The sequence below is a fragment of the Dama dama genome, chromosome 10 (genome assembly GCF_033118175.1).
Source record: "Dama dama isolate Ldn47 chromosome 10, ASM3311817v1, whole genome shotgun sequence".
NCBI classification, from domain to species: domain Eukaryota; kingdom Metazoa; phylum Chordata; class Mammalia; order Artiodactyla; family Cervidae; genus Dama; species Dama dama.
In genome coordinates, this window is record NC_083690.1 from 42,535,298 (window position 1) to 42,553,635 (window position 18,338).

The 18,338-nt window shown below is 61.1% G+C and overlaps 1 protein-coding gene across 1 annotated transcript in view; it reads right to left on the reverse strand.

The window, feature by feature from the left end:
- Nucleotides 1-3,169: 3,169 nt before the first annotated feature.
- The window catches only part of FAM20C (FAM20C golgi associated secretory pathway kinase), a 32,186-nt gene continuing 17,017 nt past the window's right edge, over nucleotides 3,170-18,338 (reverse strand). The window contains exons 4-10 of the mRNA XM_061153863.1: nucleotides 12,220-12,312; nucleotides 11,770-11,885; nucleotides 5,924-6,104; nucleotides 5,256-5,365; nucleotides 5,017-5,098; nucleotides 4,429-4,488; nucleotides 3,170-3,991 (exon numbers count right to left, since the gene is read on the reverse strand). Coding sequence (XP_061009846.1) covers nucleotides 3,742-3,991; nucleotides 4,429-4,488; nucleotides 5,017-5,098; nucleotides 5,256-5,365; nucleotides 5,924-6,104; nucleotides 11,770-11,885; nucleotides 12,220-12,312 — 892 coding nt within the window. The 3' untranslated portion in view covers nucleotides 3,170-3,741. The remainder of the gene's footprint in view (nucleotides 3,992-4,428; nucleotides 4,489-5,016; nucleotides 5,099-5,255; nucleotides 5,366-5,923; nucleotides 6,105-11,769; nucleotides 11,886-12,219; nucleotides 12,313-18,338) is intronic.

Consider the following 18,338-nt stretch of genomic DNA (forward strand, 5'->3'; position numbering starts at 1 on the left):
CAAATTGCCAACATCCCCTGAATCACAGAAAAAGCAAGAGAATTCCAGAAAAATATCTACTTCTGCTTCATTGACTATGCTAAAACCTTTGTCTGTGTGGATCCCAATCTGTGGAAAATTCTTAAAGAGATGGGAATACCAGGCCACCTTACCTGCCTCTTGAGAAATCTGTATGCAGGTCAAGAAGCAATAGTTAGAACCAGACATGGAACAATGGACTGGTTCCAAATTGAGAAAGGAGTATATTGGTCAAAGCTGTATATTTTCACTCTGCTTATTTAACTTATATGCACAGTACATCATGTGAAATGCCAGGCTGGATGAAGCACAAGCTGGAATCAAGATTGCTGGGAGGAATATCAATAACCTCAGATATGCAGATGACACCACCCTTATGGCAGAAAGCAAAGAGGAACTAAAGAGCCTCTTGATGAAAGTGAAAGAGGAGAGTGAAAAAGCTGGCTTAAAACTCAACATTCAAAAACTAAGATCATGGCATCCAGTCCTATCACTTCATGGCAAATAGATGGGGAAACGATGGAAACAGTGAGGAACTTTATTTTTTGAGCTCCAAAATCACTGCAGATAGTGACTGCAGCCATGAAATTAAAAGACACTTGCTCCTTGGAAGGAAAGCTATGACCAACCTAGACAGTATATTAAAAAGCAGAGACATTAATTTGCCAACAAACGTCTGTCTAGTCAAAGCTATGGTTTTTCCAGTAGTCATGTGTGGATGTGAGAGTTGGATCATAAAGAAACCTGAGCGCTGAAGAACTGATGCTTTTGAACTGTGGTGTTGGAGAAGACTCTTGAGAGTCCCTTGGACTGCAACGAGATCAAACCAGTCCATCCTAAAGGAGATCACTGGAATATTCATTGGAAGGACTGATGCGGAAGCTGAAACTCCAACACTTTGGCCACCTGATGCGAAGAACTGACTCATTAGAAAAAACCCTGATGCTGGGAAAGATTGAAGGTGGGAGGAGAAGGGGATGACAGAGGGATGAAATGGTTGGATGGCATCACCAACTCAATGGATATGAGTTTGAGTAAACCCCAGGACTTTATGATGGACAGGGAGGCCTGGCATGCTGCAGTCCATGGGGTCACAAAGAGTCGGACACGACTGAAAGACTGAACTAACTGACTGAATAGACGGATCCAGTTTCAAAAGTCAAATAACATCCGATCAGATCATGGAAAAGAGTGGACCCCTGCCCACGTCACCCCTGTTGCTGAAGCAGACCCAGAGAGATCACTTTGTGTTCGTCTCCCCGGGTGTGCTGGGCTGTCATGTCTTGTTTGCACATTGTCTCCACGTTTCTAAATGGCAAACATTTTATTTTGCAAGTTTTACAACTTCCCTTTTTTTTGTTGTTGTTTTTTTAACCTCCCATCTTCCTGCCTGAGAGAGGCCTTGGGTCTCCCCAGTGCCTTTCAGTTCAGCTGCATCACATTCTCCTTTTGAGGGAGAGAGCGCCGAGCGCTGCCGTGGCCGTGCCTGGGAAGCTCATCACGGCCGAGTGGACTGTCCTGTTGTCTTTCCTTCCTGGCGTGACCGTCACCCAGACGTCACCTGTCCCTAGGCCTGTCTTCACGTTGACGAGGGCTCCTCTGTCCTGCTCTTCCTGGATCTGAGCCCGCTCTGTGCCTTTCACTGTCACACCGGGGGCCAGGCCCCCCTGCCGTTCCCCTTTTCCTGACTTCCTCCCCGCCCCCAGCCCACCAAGCAGCATCTGTGGGCCCTCAGGGTGTGTGTGCACAGTCAGTTCGCTGCATGTCCGTCTGTCCTGCCTCACCTCCTGGCTTCTGGGGGGCGGCCTCATGGGCCTGCCCGAGCTCTGAGCCTCTGACCGTGCCCCCTGTGGTGAGGGGACGAGACACTGTCCTAACAGATGGGTGTCCGTCAGACTCCTTGGGAACCCCTTGCAGCGAGGCTTCTCTAGGGTCTGACTGTGCATCACCCAGTCTTCACAAGAATCCTGTTAACTCAGGTGGACCGGAGACCTTCAGCCCACCTTCACCGGGAGCTCCCGACCGAGTGATTTTCCACCCGCCCCCAACTTGCCCCTTGGCCAGCCGGCCCCACCTCCGGCTGTGCTGGGCTCCCAGCCAGTCCTGGACTGAGGCCCTTTGTCCCGGCTGCACTGAGGCTGAGCGAAGCTGTCTCCAGGGCTTACCTGCTGCCCAGCTCTGAGCCCCTGGGGCAGCTCCGCGGAGCCCAGGGCCTCCTTTCTGAGGCTGCGTCCCCTCTGGGGGGGAGGACATGCCCCCCAAGTGTGCCCCTTTGACGTGGCCATCACTTTGAGGAACAACGGAGTGGACATTGCCCTTTGGGAAGGGACGTTCCATGGCTGAGAGAATCTTTCTCTGCGAGTGTTCTTCTCCGCCCAAAGCGGGGGTGACTCTGGATTTGGAGAGACTCTTACTGGGGAGAGCACGAACTTAAACACACGTAACCACCACAGCCTTGTCCCTGCTCCCCCTGGCCACCCCCAGAGCAGGCATCCCCCGCTCCCTTCTCCTTCTGTCTTCAGCTCAGGGAGTTCTGGCGGACGGGGAAGCTCTGGGTCGGGACCCGGGCTCAAAGGCTGCTGCACCGGAACACCGCGGACGGGGCGTCTAGACGCAGGCTCTTCTCTGTGTTCTGGGAGCTGGAGACCAGGCCAGGTTTCTGGTGGGTCCTCTCTCCCGGCTTGCGGATGGCCGTCTCCTCCCTCAGTCCCCACGTGGCCCCCATCTGTGTGCCCGGACAGTTAGGGGACAGGTGAGGGAACTCTGATGAAGGCACAGGGGCTGTGATTTCTCTGCTCGAAGAACACGAGGTTCGGGTGAGCTGTCGGCCGGCAGGCTCCTCCAGGGCCCGGTCTGCCTGCAGGAGGTGCTCTGACCCCTTGCAACTGTCAGCGGGGCCCTGGGGGGCTGGGTCTCTCTGGCCACCCCTGGCTCAGCCCCAGTGCGTGCCAGCTCCTGCGGGTAAACACGGCGCCCACGTAATGCCAGCCCTGGAGAGACTTGGGGAGCTGCACTCAGTTCCCTGGAAGCAACCACACCAGGCGTGGGACAGGCAGCCCCTTCTTCCAGGACGGACACTGGCCGTGCTCAAGGGTGGACAGGCTGCCGGGCAGCAGGAATTGAGGGACGCAGATGCCAGTGAGGCCCTAGCTCATACTTGCTGAATCTTTATTGCACTTTTACCACATTGCAAACTATTCCACGAAAATGCCTTGAAGGTAGCCAGCCGCATGACCGGTCGCATGTGCACCGGCTCCAGACGGTGCCATGAGGACAGCGCGGCGGCTGGGGGACGGCTGGTCCTTCACTTCAAAACCCACGCGGTGTTCATCCCTTGACGCGAGTCTGTGAGGGCCTCGGGAGCCTCCTGTGGCCCCGGGAAGGGAGGAGAGTTTCTACTGCGAGCTCAGTCCAGAGTGGGAGCCCTTCTCAGGACCATCTAGACCGGCTGGGTGGCCCCCATGTGTGACCTGTGGGGTGGTCAGGGTCTGTACAGATGACATCTCTATGTATGTACATTTACACCAGGTATAAATACAAAATCGTAAGTAAAGGCTTCCTTTCCATACAAAAGGGTGCTGGCCCACCACCAGGCCGCCTCTGTCCGTGGGCACACCGTGCGCCCCTGGCTGCCCGGGTCTGAAGTGAGGCACGTGCCCCGGCAGCCGTCTGCCCATGCGGGCTCATGTCCCGGGTGGCTGGCCTGGCTGCGGCCCGCGTTCACTACCTCCCGGCCGCGGCTCTGTGCTCGGGGCCCAGGTCGTCCTCCACGACGCTGTGCAGCCCGTCCTTCTCCACGCAGTCCCTGACCGCCCGCAGCACGATGCGCAGCCGCCGGTCCAGCGCCTCCAGGTGCGGCTGGAACAGCACGGGGGCCACGCGGTCCGCGCGCAGGGACTCGGCCATCAGCAGGCTCAGCCGGTGCTCCTCCTTGGCCAGGAGCTGCAGCCGCAGGTACGTGGACCTCCGGATCCTGCCGGAGACAGAGATCAGTCTGGCGCCCGAGGAGCAGCCTGCCTGTGCCCTCACCCCTGCCCCGGATGGGCCTCGGGGGCGCTGGGGAGGGTCCTGCCTGCAGTGGGGTCCGGCAGGCCCCATCCTCTCCAGCAGGAGCGGGGCGGAAGGCAGTCACGGCTCGGCTCAGCCTCTGGGCCAGGGGGACGCGAAGCAGGAGGCTGGGCCCTACGGCCTGTCTCCCTGGTTGTTAAAGGGAGGGGCTGGTTTCGGGAGTCACGGCGGGGAGAGTGGGGGCCGGGGGCCTTGGTGTTGTCCTCTGCATGGAGGGCGGGCCGTTGTGGGGACAGGGAGCTGGGTCCTGGGAGGGGCACCACCTGGTGGGGTGGGAAGGCTCAGTCTGGCCTGTGGCTGCGGGAGGGCTGGGCCGGGGCATCTGCAGGGGCAGGGCCGTACCTGCAGCACTGCTGTAGAGGCACCAGGATGGACAGCTCGTCGTGAGAGTGCTTCCCAAACCTGATGGAAGAAGGGCAGAGCTGGAGGGTGGGCGGGGGACATGTGGGCAGAGCTGCCAGGCAGCGAGGACCCCTGGGCTGGCTGGGGGGCCCGGATCCTGCTGTCCCCAGCCCCAGACGCAGGGCCTGGGATGAGGCAGGTGCCCAGAAGCCATCTGGCCGCTGGACCGAGCAGACGCTCGATGGTGACAGGCCGCGGCCTGGCTGGGTGGACAAGGCCCAAGGGCAGGGCAGCCTCAGCTCCGGCCATAGGGGTGGGCTGAGGGCCCCCCACACAGTGCCCAGGTGCCCAGAGCTGATTCCCCCGAGGCGTCTGGGCACTTGCAGCTCTGACCGCAGGAGGGACCTGAGCCCTGCACACACACCCGCTCTGGAGGCCGTCCCACAGCTCACAGGAGCCCTGGCCAGGGCCCTGGGTCACCCCGAGGGGCCTTTAGAGGCCGGGCCATCCCTCCCACGGAGCGCCTGCCCCCTGGGTGTGTCTGGGCCGGGGGACAGCCGGCCCCTCGCGGTGCCTGGAAGGACTCACCCTCTCCCGTTGTCCAAGTGGATGATAAATGTCTCGTTCCCGAACTTCTCGAAGGTCTCGTAGTGATGGCGGTCCATGTTTCCTGTGGGGACAGGCCTGCTGGGAGCCTGCGCGAGGCTCGGAGGCGAGCCCTCCCTCCCCGTCTGGCCTCCGCATGGGGAGCACCGAGTACGAGCAAGACCACGGCGGCTGGACCTGAGCTGAGCATTCGCTGGGCGGGCCGGGGGCCCTGGACGTACCCATGAGGAAGTCGAAGATGGTCATGTCCATGACATCCAAGATGCGGTGGCTGCTGTCATAGGGGGGCGTCTGTTTCACCTCCTCGCAGTAGTCAGGGTCCACTTCCCACCTGCAGGGGAGCCGGCATCAGAAGGGCAGGCTCCTCTGTAGGACAAGGAGGCCCAAGCCACCCCCTGGGGCTGCCCAGCTCAGCACAGCGGATCCACGGGGCAGCCAGGGGGCCCAAGTGAGAAAAGGTGTCAGCGCAGAGTGAAGTCTCTGCAAGTGACAGCTGCCTGCGGTGGGCTGAGGCTGCATCAACAGGAGCATGGGGCCGGAAGGCGACTGAACCACACCACTGGAAGGCCATGTGTTTGGACAGGCTGGGACAGCACACTCACAAGGATGCCTCCATAGCTGGAGGAACAGCGTCTCTCTCAAGAAGGGAAGGGATCTGAAGCCTCGTCCAATTGTGGAGAGACCCCAGGGGGCAGTTGGCCCCCAGTTCCTGTGTGAGAGGCCCTTTCTGATTACTGGCAGCCTCACACTAGCTGTTGCCGCTCACACTGTCTGGCGTGGACGAGACCCCGGGCTCGTTCTCTGCTGCAGGTCGGGCAGAAACCAGCCCTCCCGAGACCCTGGGGAGGCGGGACTCCAGAGGCCCCGGCCCAGCGCGCCCCCAACGCACTCTGCCTTCTTGCGCTTGTGGTATGAGCGTCGCCAGGGGTTCCGCCAGGTCTTCCTCTTGGCCAGGGACAGGTCGGGCAGGAAGGCGGCCAGCGAGCCCTCGATCTGGTCCGGCTTCCCGCACAGGGCGTGTTCCGTAGAGCAGTAGTACGAGCACTCTCCGTAGAAGCAGATGTTGTTGGCTGTGGGTGGAGGGGGCAGTCAGCTGGGGCCCTTGGGCGGGGTCTGCGAGTTGGCACCGCGTCAGACTCACCCCTCCTCGGGCGGGGCCCTCCCGCGGTCTCGCCCTGGACTTCAGCCACCTGCCCGAGCCCTGTGTTGCAGACCACAGGGCCACATGGCTCGGGACACAGAGCTCAGATCGGAATCTGGGTTCTTCCTCATCACCCTCCAAAGTAAGCCTGGGGTCTGTGGAGGTTCTGTTCAGTCGTTTGCAAAAGGCCCTCATTCCAAAGTGAGGCAGCGTGGGGGAGATGATTGCAATCGTGACCAAATAAGCACCCAGTACTTGCACAAGAACCCTTCCGTCTCACTAATAAAAAGATCACCCAATCTGTAAATGGGCAAAGGAGTTCAAGGATCCTTCTCAAAAGAAAATATAGAAATGGCCAACAAGGACAGGGAAAGATGCTGGGCACCATGAGTCATCAGGGAAATGCAAATCAAATCCACAATTTCTCACCCACTAGGTCAGTTTTGATCAAAAGAACAGATAATAACCAGTGTTGTTGAGGGTGTGGAGAAATTGGCTGCACCCTGATACAGCCGAGGTGGGAATGTCAAATGGTGCAGCTGCTATGAAAAACAGTCAGAAAGTTGGATACAGAACCGGTGACCCGGGCATCCAGCTCCCAGGCACATGCCCACACAGACACTAGACACAGATGTTCCCAGAAGACCGTCCCGAGTCAGCGTGGCTTGTCTGAAACATGGGACAGCATTTACCACAAAAGGAATGAAGCGGAACACCGCATGGACGAACCATGAACATTACAGACAGAGCCAGACACCGTGCACTTGAAACCCTGGGAACAGACAAACCTACACAGAAGCTGCAGGCTCTCAGAGCAGAGGGGAGGGGAGGGTGGGGTGACTTTGAACAGTGATGGTTTCTTTCAGGGTGAGCAAATATCCTGGAATCAGTGGGGACTGTTGCACAACACGGAGAATGCACTAAAAACCACTGAACTGCACACTTCAAACACTGGACTTAAGACGTGTGGGTCATATCCCCACAAGAGGAGAGATTCGAGAAGCGCCCCTGTGCTGGGCGGCAGGCGAGTCTGTGCATGCGTTTTCCTACGGAACCGTGTTCTCGCGCTCCATCACTGTCTTTGTTTGAGGGGGAAACAAGCCCCGAGCCCATAGCCCCTCCACACCGGCCCCCACCCCGCCAACAGCAAAGCCTGCCCCCACCCTGCACCTCAGGGTCCTGCAGCCACTGCTGCAGACCCGGCAGATCAAAGACTGCTCAGCCTGAGGTCTCTTGTGTCGACACGATTCAATCTCAGCCCCGCTTTCAGGAGGAAAATCCTCTCCGAGCCCTGGAATTCGTATCTGTAACCCCTAAGCCTAAGCTGGCTTTAGACGGAGTCATGTGAAGAGACAGGCATTTCCTGGGCCCACAGCCTTTTCCTAGTCAGAAACCCAAACCCCGCCTGTACCAGGCCGTCAGGGTGGGGCTCTGCAGCCCTGTGCGGGGCCAGGGCCTTCACTCCGCTGAGCCTCGGTTTCAGAACACGGGGCTATGCAGCTCTTGACCGGGGGAGCAGAGAGGGGCGGCCCACGGCCCGCCTCGGCGCGTGGAGAGGCTGGGCTTGGGGAGGCAGTGCCCGCTCCCCTTGACTGTGACGCCCAGGGCAGCTCAGGGCAGCAGGCCAGATGGTGGGGAGGACCCGAGGATTCAGACAGGAAGGGCTCCCTGGGGAGGGCCCTGGTCTCTGAGGATCAGGGGTCCCAGCCTGCCAGCCTGAGGGTCCGGGAGAATCCAGGCCGGTTCCTCTCTGAATGTTTTGGGGCTTTGCTGGAGGGAGGGGTGAGTCCTTGCCCATCTCCGACGCCCCGTGGGTGTGTGGGGGGGTGTCACAAGGGGTGGGGGTGCTGGGGAGGGGTCTGTCAGCTCTGGGAACCTGTCTGGCCCCCGGCGGGAGTCTGGACACTATCCGCAGAGTGACAGAGGCCCAGGGACCACCCCACCGGTCCCCGGACAGCGTGGGAAGAGTTGGTTTAAAGGTGGCTGAGTGGCGGGGAGGGGCAGGAGAGGCTGGGGGGTGCACGACGCCCTCTCCCCATCCACCACGCCCCCTCGCCGCCCCCCCCCCCCCGCCCCCGCCCCGTGCACCTCACCGCCCATGGCCTAGAGCTGTGCAGGAGGATGTGGGCTGATCTCGGGATAAGAGACGCGGTGACAGAGTCACCAGGAAAGCAGGAGAAAGGTGTCGCACGGCAGACACAGGCTTGGCTGCGGGCCCCCACTCAGTCCTGCGGTGACGGGCACTCGGCTGCCCCCACCTGACACTGCCCCCCACTGATGCTGCCCCTGGCTGGCCGGCCACCCCCGCCTCTCAGCCCATCGGACACCCCAGTTTCCGCGGGCTGCACACGTCTCCCTGATCTTGACGGACCCTGGAGCAGGGCTACTCAGGGCCCTGAGGCTGGAGGCAGTGGCGTGGACTGGCCTCCCGCAAACTCTGCCCTGCAGCCTTCCCGGTGTGCTTCTACACCCCCCGACGGGCACAGAAATGCCAGCAAAGCAGAAACGCTCCAAACGGAATCTGAACAGGCCTCATTTTCTACAGTGAGATCAAAGCTGGTTCCTGTTAGCCTGCTGCTGCTTAAGAGAAAACCAAACGCTTCCCAAGGCTCTCGGGGAGAAATCTGGCTGACGGAGCAGAGGCGGTGGGAACAGAAACAGTCTGGGCAGAGAGGGCGGGTGTCGGAGGCAGCAGGCGGAGCTGAGCTGGAAGCCGGCAGCTCCGAGGACAGGGTGCAGGAGCGCATCCAGGTGGGGCCCGGATGCCAAGCGGGGACCCACAGGCCTGGGAGAGCGGGCGGGAGCTGGGGCCCCCGCAGTCCTGCCTCTGGGACTGACCAGGCTGAGCGATGGTGTGGCTCGGGGCGAGGGGGGTGTCAGTGCCCGCAGACGCCGGCATCCGCCGGTGCTCCGCAGACCAGGGAGACCCGGGCCTGGGTGCGGACGGGTGTGAGGGTGGGGCGGGACGCCAGCATCTCAGATCACCCGCCTAGACTAACAAATGACTGTCTGCTGACCGCGGAAAGGAGCCCTTGCTCCTTTACAAACCTCCGTAAGACAACACAGCTCTAGGAACATAGCAGGGGCGCAGCTAGGAGGCCCCTGGGCCCCAGAGGAAGGGAAATCCAGCAGAGAAACTCCTTGATTCGTGTCTATTTCTTGAGATTTCAGACTTCAGTCCCTCCCCTTCCTTGCGACAAGTTATTCTGTCCCTTCTGCTCGGTATCATCAACTGGTTCAGAAACCAAAGAGAAAACACTGGACAGGCTGCGGAACTGGCGACTCAGGGTCATGCCACGGCGGGAGAGACAGAGCCCAGTGCTCCCGTTCCCCGGCGAGAGGCCGGTGGAAGCAGACCCTTCTGACCGGAAGGTGGGCTATGGCCATATGGAGGGCGCAGGGCTGGGAGGGGACCCGAGGGATGGACCGGTCACCTTTGCTGTGAGGACGCTCCAGGTGTAGCGAAACCGCTCAGATTCCAAGTGGCAACTAAACCATTTAAAGCTGGGGTGTGGGGACGGGGGGGCCACTGGGGGCTGTGTGAGGCTGTGTCCCCTGGACGTGACCGAGGTGGGCACACACCCCCACAGGCCGGCGGGGCCCAGGCAGGGTGGCGGGGAGGACCTCAGACACCCTCCCAACAACGCTCTCGTCCGGGCCCTCGATTTCGTCACGTGGGCCAGACACTTGTTCACAGGGGGTGGAGTCCTTTTGCCTCGGGGATCCCATCCTGCCCTCCTCTCTATGGGCTCGGAGAGGAGGAACCCTCAGCAGCGGGTGACAAAGACGTCCCCTGACGGAACTAGGGCTGAGTTCTGACCAGCTCATCATGAGACCGAGAGGTGTGCTGACCTACAAGGAAGGGGCTTCTGGGCCAGCGGATCTTTAGACTCGGCGAGTGCAGGGCTTCGTGTGGATTCTGTCTGTGTGAACTGGCTGGGCAGGTGCCTGGCATGGCTGAGGCGTCTCTGTGGGGTCGGGGAACAGGGCCACACCCTGTGGGGTCTTGGTGGCCCAGCTGGGTCACTCCACTCCACTGTGCCGGCATCACTGGGACAATGCAAAATGTTCCAAGACGAAATACAAGCGACAAAAGCCCCAGGATGTAGAAGGGGTTCCTCGTGGTCCAGCCTCGGGAGGGGGCACCTGGCCAAAAGGGGGTGGTCAGAAAGGGAGCCCCAAGGGTCAGATCTGACACAAGTGGGCAGACAACTCCTCCGTGTATGCGCTGAAGGGTGACACCATGGAGTCGGGGCCTCGTGCACCTGGAGTGGGCAGGCCCAAGGGCGGGGCAGTGCCAACCCTCCAAGGAGCAGTGAGGCTGCCCTGCCCACAGAGCCCTGAGCTACGGCAGGGTCTTTACAGGATGTTTTTAATCTGGGGGCATCCAGAGAACAGAGGTCCACTCTGGCTGCACCACCTGGAGAAGACTTCCCAGGAGGCTGGGAGTTCGCCTCAGCCTTTGGTAGCAACATCTACCCCAGACCAGGGGCGGTGTTGGGAACAGTGAGACCACCTGGCAGCTCTGAGACTTAGGGCTCGTGGTGCAAGGTGACGCACACACAGCCGCCGGGCCAGGGTGATGCACACACAGCCGCCGGGCCACGGTGACGTGCACACAGCCGCCGAGCCAGAGTGACGCTCACACAGCCGCCGGGCCAGGGTGACGCGCAACAGCTGAACCGGGGTGACGCTCACACAGCCGCCGAACCAGGGTGATGCGCACACAGCCGCCGGGCCAGGGTGACGCTCACACAGCCGCCAAACCAGGGTGACGCACACACAGCCGCCGGGCCAGGGTGATGTGCACACAGCCGCCGGGCCAGGGTGACGCTCACACAGCCGCCGGGCCAAGGTGATGCACACACAGCCGCCGGGCCAGGGTGATGCACACACAGCCGAGCCAGGGTGACGCACACACAGCCGCCAAACCAGAGTGACGCTCACACAGCCACCAGGCCAGGGTGATGCACAACAGCCGAACCAGGGTGATGCGCACACAGCAGCCGAGCCAGGGTGATGCACACACAGCTACCGGGCCAGGGTGATGCACACACAGCCACCGAGCCAGGGTGATGCACACACAGCCACCGGGCCAGGGTGATGCACACACAGCCACCGGGCCAGGGTGATGCACAACAGCCGAGCCAGGGTGACGCACACACAGTCGCCGGGCCAGGGTGATGCACACACAGCTACCGGGCCAGGGTGATGCACAACAGCCGAGCCAGGGTGATGCACACACAACCGCCAGGCCAGAGTGACGCACACACAGCTGCTGGGCCAGGGTGATGCGCACACAGCCGAACCAGGGTGACCCACACACAGCCGAGCCAGGGTGATGTGCACACAGCAGCTGAGCCAGGGTGACACACACACAGCCGCCGAGCCAGGCCACTCATGGGGTGGGGGCGGTCCTGGCCCCCCGGGGAAGGGGGTCACCCGGGGAGGGGGGTCACTCGGAGGGGGTCACCCAGGGAAAGAGGTCACCCGGGGAGGGAGCTCATTGGGGAGGGAGGTCACCTGGGGAAGGAGGTCACCCGGGGAGGGAGCTGAGGTCACCCGGGGAGGGAGCTCATTGGGGAGGGGGTCACCTGGGGAGATGAAGAAGGTTCTCCACAGCTTCTTGTCCCTCGTGACGTCTCGGATCTCCTTAGTCATGTTGACCAGCCTGCCGGCCACGGGAGGGACCCGGCGGAAATCCAGGATCCTGGCGGAAGGACCGGGAGAGGCGTCCTCACCTCGTGCTCTCTGTCTGCTCCACCGGATCTGAATGGACTTGCTCTCCTCTGTCAGGCCCCAACCTCCCCCCCTCCCCAGCAGCCAGGGGCCCCGCCGAGCCCAAAAGAAGTCTGCTCTCTTCCGCAGAGCTACCCCAGACCCGGGGCCACCAAGGGAAGGGCCGTTCTGTGGGACTTGTGACCTTGGGTCTCTCCAGAGAAGCGGACACCCCGGGTCTTCTGGCCCTTACTCCTGACAGCCAGCTCACAGCAGCCTGTGCCTGCGCGGTGACGATGACACAGCATGCCTGCGGGAGGACTCACCTGTCCAGGTGGAAGGCGGCGATCTCCGCATTGTGCCTCTCGTAGTCAGAGAAGTAGAAGAAGTCAGGAGGCGTCTCCTGCTCCCTTGTTTGCCTGGAGAGAACAGGACAAGACAGGAGTTTTCATGGCTGAATCCTCCCAGTGGAAAGGGGCGTAGCTCGTGCAGCTCCAAGAAGCTGACTATCAGACTCCCAGGGATCCTGGGAGCAAGTGTTAAATGTAGTCACGGGGAGGGCCCTGCTCCGAGGCCTCTGCTCTGCTGGAGGCGGAGGTCTCACGCCTTCTTGGAGTCTCCCCAAGCTCAGTCAGCCTCCCCTCCCCACCAGCCTGCAGCTCCCAGCGTCAAAGGGGTCTTCAGTCCAAGGAATTCAGTCCTCAGTCAGAGGAATTCGGAGTTTGGGTAAAGGTCCTACAGGGCGCATGTGAGCACCCTGAAAGCTCTGCCAAGGCCTGCAGCCTGGCCCATGGGGTTCACTGCAGGCACCGTGTTCTGTATGCGTGAGACCTGCCGGCTAAGCTCTCACCACGATCTGTTGCCTCTTCCTCAGAGGTGGCTCCTTCCCAAGCCTCCCCTGGCCCACAGTGAGCACGGCCACCCCGTCCCTCGCATCCCAGGCCTCCAGGAAGCCCCGCTGGGCCGGCCGCCCCATCTCCGTGTGCGCGTGTGGTGAGGGGAGCACAGCCCGGCCCTGCCGGGGCCCCACATTCCCCCGAGATGGGAGGACTGAGGAGGTCCAGGAGCCCACGGCTCTGATATTCTGGGCACCCCCGTGAGCAGCAGACAGCTCCCCCACCCAGCCACGCGCAGGACAGTGCTGAAGGGCGGACGTCACCCTGCGAAAGTCAGTCACCCTGCAAACACAGTGACAGCCGGTGTTTAACCTCACACATGGGGACACCTGCCCCCATCCGAGGCTGAGCAGGAGCGAACAAACTCCCTGGATGAGATCCAGGTCTGCTTCGGGCCCGCCTCTACCGCCGGGACCCTCTCTTCAGAAGGCACCACCGGGAGGAAGCGCAGCCCTCAAGCTACAAGAATCTGCAAAGGTCACAACCTTTCCCCGAGCTGGGAACACGGATCCAGCCTCCTGTGGCCTGGCCCACACCTCCCCTCAGGGCGGAGGCCAAGGCCAGGCTGGAACGCACCAGCCCAGGAGATGCAGCCCATTTTCCAGGTGACGCTCCCCAGCCTGCTCCCCAGCCTGAGGCCTTCCTCCCCGGTACACAGTAAGGCTCGGCCAGAGCCCCCGGAGCCGCCCACCAGCACCGCCAGCCACACGCGCGCAGGTGCTGGGACCACACGGCCACCCTCGGGATGTGAGGCTCAGGCCGGCAGGTTGCACGTCCACTGGTGGGCCCCTCACTCCCTGTGCTCTTAGAGCACCTGACAGGACACACCCTCCTCCACGCTTCCCTGAATGTCATCTGAATCAGCTTTTCTAGGAACCAGCTTGTGACTGGCAACAGACCACTGCTCACAGTTCCAGCAGGGGTAACACTGGCCAGGGCAGGACTCTGGCTGGGGCAGCCTGGCCTTGCCCCAGGCCCTCTGTGAGACTCACAGGGTTACACGCACGGCTGCTCGTGGCCCAGGTGCAGGCCACCTTGTCCCCAGGTGTGGGTTTCTCCTTCACAGACCCTGGAGGGGGCTGGCACACAGGGGGCTGCAGGGCACCCAGCAGAAGGGAAGGCCACACTAGCAAAGGTTCTGAGACTTCGTGGAGACCGAGTCCGGGTTTCTTGGTGGAATATCCTGATTTTAAATGCTGGCAAGTCAGTTTTTTAAGACGACGCTGTGGTTCAAACCAAATAAGTGCAGCTCCCTCGCTGGAAGCAGCCCACGGCCCTGTGTCTGCAACTGCTGGTGGGCTGGGCATTTCTGAGGTTGAAAGCGGCTGCTGACCCAAGTCCCTGGTTGAGCTGAGCACTGTCTACACAGCGCTGGTTCTCCAGAGTTTAACTGGAAAAGGGATGGTGCAGATTTCAGCAGGTTTCTTTTCTGCAGACCCTCTGTGCGCCTGGAGCATGCAGACCTCAGGACGGCCCCCTCCGAGAGGCGTCTTCCAGTCGCCTGCAAACCCCGCCCCACACGTCCCTGGTCTTTTATTTTTTCAGTCTGTTGTGGAATTAAGAATTATTTTTGTTGGAAAGTATGTCAGAACTCACTGCCAGCCTGTGGCGCAGAGCCCTCCAAACAGAGCCCTTTAAAAAGTGCGGTGCAGTGGGCCCTCAGACCCCGCCCAGGGCTCCCCACCCCGCCCCAGGGCTCCGGCCACCAAGTCTGCTGGGTGTGGCCTGCACTGCCCTCCCCAGCCCCGCGTTCAGCAGGACCTCCGTCCTCAGTCACCACCACCACTATCGCTTTGGCCTTTGTCCCTTGCCTTGACCTTGGCTCACCCCAGTGAGGTCATCTGGAATGCAGGTGGCTCTGAGCCCATGGCTCTGGGAGAAGACCAGACACTTCCTGGAGGCTCTGTGACCAGGTTCCAGAACAGTTCCTTGCTCCTTCCCGTCTCCCACCTCGGGGTTTCCCAGTGACCTTCGTCCCTGGGCCATTCACGGGAAGGCAGCTCTGCTTACCCACTGCCGGATGCCCTTCCAGCAGCCCAGGCCTGAGAGGAGACCGCGGGGTTCAGGGCTGTGAGTGTGTGGGGAGGGGGGTGGGTGGTGGATGCTGGCGTGTCCAGGGCCCAGCTGCTGAGCCCGGCACAACCTGGGAGCGTCCGTGGGAAGCCGGGGGCCAGGGCACTGACTCCTCTGGGAAGACTAGGGCTTCTTTCCTCATCTGTCTGCCCACTTTTCTGCCACTTTCTGGGTTGCGCTGGGGAGCAGCAGGTACTTTGGAAAAGTACTGAACCCAGCGCCCCAGGCAGGAGAGTGGACTCGGCTGAACCAGGTCACCTGGAAGCCTCTTCTTCCTTCAGGTGCCCTGGCAGAAGGCGTGCTCAGGTGCGGGAGGGGAGGCGTGGGGTGAGGCCCGTCACAGGCCTTTTCCTGGGAAGGGGGGCGTGCGGATGTGAACAGGAGGTGCTGTTGGAGTTGGGGCTGGCTGGGCACCCGCGGCTCACCCTGAGCGGGTCGGGGGGGGTCCGGGGGAGTGGAGATCAGCGTTCCCTAGAGCTCAGGTGTGCGGTCCTCCTCCGCTCACTGGGAGGGACTGGGGCTGATGGCAGTGCCCCCCACCCGCAACCGGGACCTCCTGGGAGGAAGAGCCTTCTGGGGCCCACCCCCACGGAGAGCAGGCAGCACCTGGAGTCCCCACACTGCCTCGGAGGTCAGCCCGGCACCCCGGCCTGGGGCCTGCGAGGCAGAGAAATGAAAAGCCTTAAGGCTGACTTCCTGGTAAAACAGCAACTGAGGAATAAAGCAAACCATGGGTTAGGTGGCCGCTGGAGTGAAAGAGGGCCTTGACAGTGGTGACAGGGTGAGAAGGGGCAGACAGGCAGAAGCTGGTGGAAACGAGGAGGCCTCAGAACGTCACACGCCTCCTGGCTCAGAGAGGCCACCAGAGAGCAGGCTCTGCAGGGCACCCCAATACCTTCAAACCCCAGGCCCATGAAACCCTGCCAGTGCTCTGGGCCTCGTGCGTGTCCTTCTCTCCTGCCTCTCCAGAGGACCACGGCCAAGCCCTTTCCTTTAGAAGGACTTCCTTGAGCTCAGAAGAAAGCACCATAATACCCGATTGTGCTTGTTCAGACTAAAGTGAGACTGACTACTATGCTGACCTTTCCCAGGAAATCTGTGATCTAAATCCCCAGAACCTATGAACATGCTACCTTAAATGGAAAGAGGAACTCTGCAGATGTGATCTAGTTAAGGATCTTGAGATGCAGAGATTATCCTGGATTATCTCCATGGGCCCAACATCATCAAAAGTGTCCTTAAAAGAGGGAGGCGCAGGGAGACTTGAAGGCAGGAAGGCAACATTGATGGCTTTGAAGACAGAGGCTCCGGGAGGGGGTCTGCTTCCTTCTCCAGCGTCCCTCAGCAGAAAGCCAACTCCCTACAGAGTCTCTGGAAGCCCACAGCCCACAGATCCATTTTAGATTCAGACCTCCAGAACCGTAAGAGACTAGGGCTGTGTGGCGTTAAGCCACTACACTTGTGATCATGTTTCAGAGCAGCATCAGGAGACGAATATGGAATCTTTGGCAACAGCACAGCAACACAAAGGACACAGGATTTAGCAACCTTGGAAAGGTTGTGAAATTCGGTCTGTTTCCTCCAGAGCTGGTCATGCTGAAACCACCAAACTTTTAAGAAATGACGCAGAAGGTTTTGAGAGAAGGCACCTCTGTTTCCACAGAAGCCTCGTGGGCCCTCCTTGGGCTGCACGATTCATCCTTGGGCAGCCTCTCAAGGCTCTGACCGTTGTCCCTGTTTTTTGGTTATTTTTAATTTTTTGCTGAGAGGCAGGTGGGATCTCAGTTCCCCAAGCAGGGATTGAAGCCCCTTCGCTGGGAGCATGGAGTCCTAACCACTGGACTGCCAGGGAAGTCCCCTGTTCTTGTTTTAATGACACAAGTGGTCTGCAGAAACACACAGCTGGAAAGGGCAGGCCCTGGTCAGGAACTGGGTGTCCGAGGCTCTTTCTTCTGGGCTCCCAAAGTCAGACATGGCTCCAGTTGTGGGGCCTGAAAATCTGCATTTCCTCAGGGATCAGAACTACCTCCAGGCACAGTGAGGGTCGAAGGTGCTGGCCCCCAGCCACCTGGTCAGGCGTCTGTGCTCACAGGGGAGAAGGGGCCACAGCCCCAGAGGTTCAGCAGCAAAAACCATCCCTGTGTCCCCAAGAAAGGTCCTGGCTCCTGGGGAGGACGTGCCCCCTGGGGGGTGCATCTAGTCCCTGCGAAGTGCTGCCCCAGCTCCCACAGGGCTTCACCGTGGTGCCCCCCGGGGCCGCTGCTGGACCACCGTCCCCTCCGCAGAGGAGCAGCTCCCCGGCTGTTCCCACTGTTACCGTCAGCATCTCAGCCTTCCTCAACTTGTGGGAAAACAGAGAACTTTTGCTTTGGTTAAAAATAGAGTAAATTGGCAGCTTATGACCAGAATCTGTGAAGGAACAAAAGCCAACACTTAACCGGCTCTTCCTCCGAGCAGAGTGCCCTGCTGAGGGCTTTCTGTGAGCACACTCCCTGGGCTGTGACGCAGAGTGTCTCCCGGCCTGTAGGCAATGACACAGCCAGTGAGGGGGTCCAGCTCGCAGATAGAGGGGCCTCAGCGCAGGGCCCAGCCCATGGGGACCCCTGGCTGAGACGCGAGGCTGGAGGTGCCCCGGGCGGGCGGGGGCCCCTCTGCCCTGGACATCTGGGAGGAACACTGGTGGGGAAGCTCTGCCCACCCAGGCCCGCCCTGGCTGCCACCCTCGCCAGGGTGACGGAGCGGGTGCGCCCCTGACGCCCTCTGTGAAGTGTGGCAGGTACGGTGGCTCGGGAGGGAGGACACCTGCAGGGGGGAGCAGAGCCCCGCGCACCCCGCCCCGCCCCGCCAGCCTGTGCAGAGGGGGACGGGGCCACGCACTCCCACGCGGTGAGCAAGAGAGAGGGCAGCTAATCTCAGGTCAGACTCTGGAAAGAGAGCACCTGTGCTCAGGGCACACAGAGCTGTCACGCATCTTTCCCGCGTCCCCGCCTGTGCCGAGGGCCCCCAGGTGCCCAAGCTCAGGACGGAAGCTGAGGCCCAGACAGCGGGGCCTGCCGCGCGTCGGGCGGGAACAGGAGCATCCCAGGGCTGGTGAGGTGGCGGCGGGTGGGGAGCTGCCCCTGCAGGTCCCCACAGATAGCGCGGGGCTCCCCAGGGCCTCCCCCGGGTCCCCGAGTAAACTGCAGATGACAGCACGGCCTCCGCAGAACTCTCCAGAGCCCAGCGCCGCTGCCAGAGCCGCACCCACACAGGCTCGCACAGTCAGGGTTCGGGGGCAGGCAGTCTGACTGGACCCCCTCCCAGGTGAGGTGGCAGGGTGGGGGGAGTCTGCAGACCGCAGAGCCCAGCAGCTCCTGTCTCCCCACCGCCTCTGGGGAGGCCCTCTCCTCCTTCCAAGCACTGGGACTACAGTGGGGAGGGGGTGTCCTGCAGTTCTGGGGACCAGGACCCAAAATCAGGGCCTGGGTAGATCACCG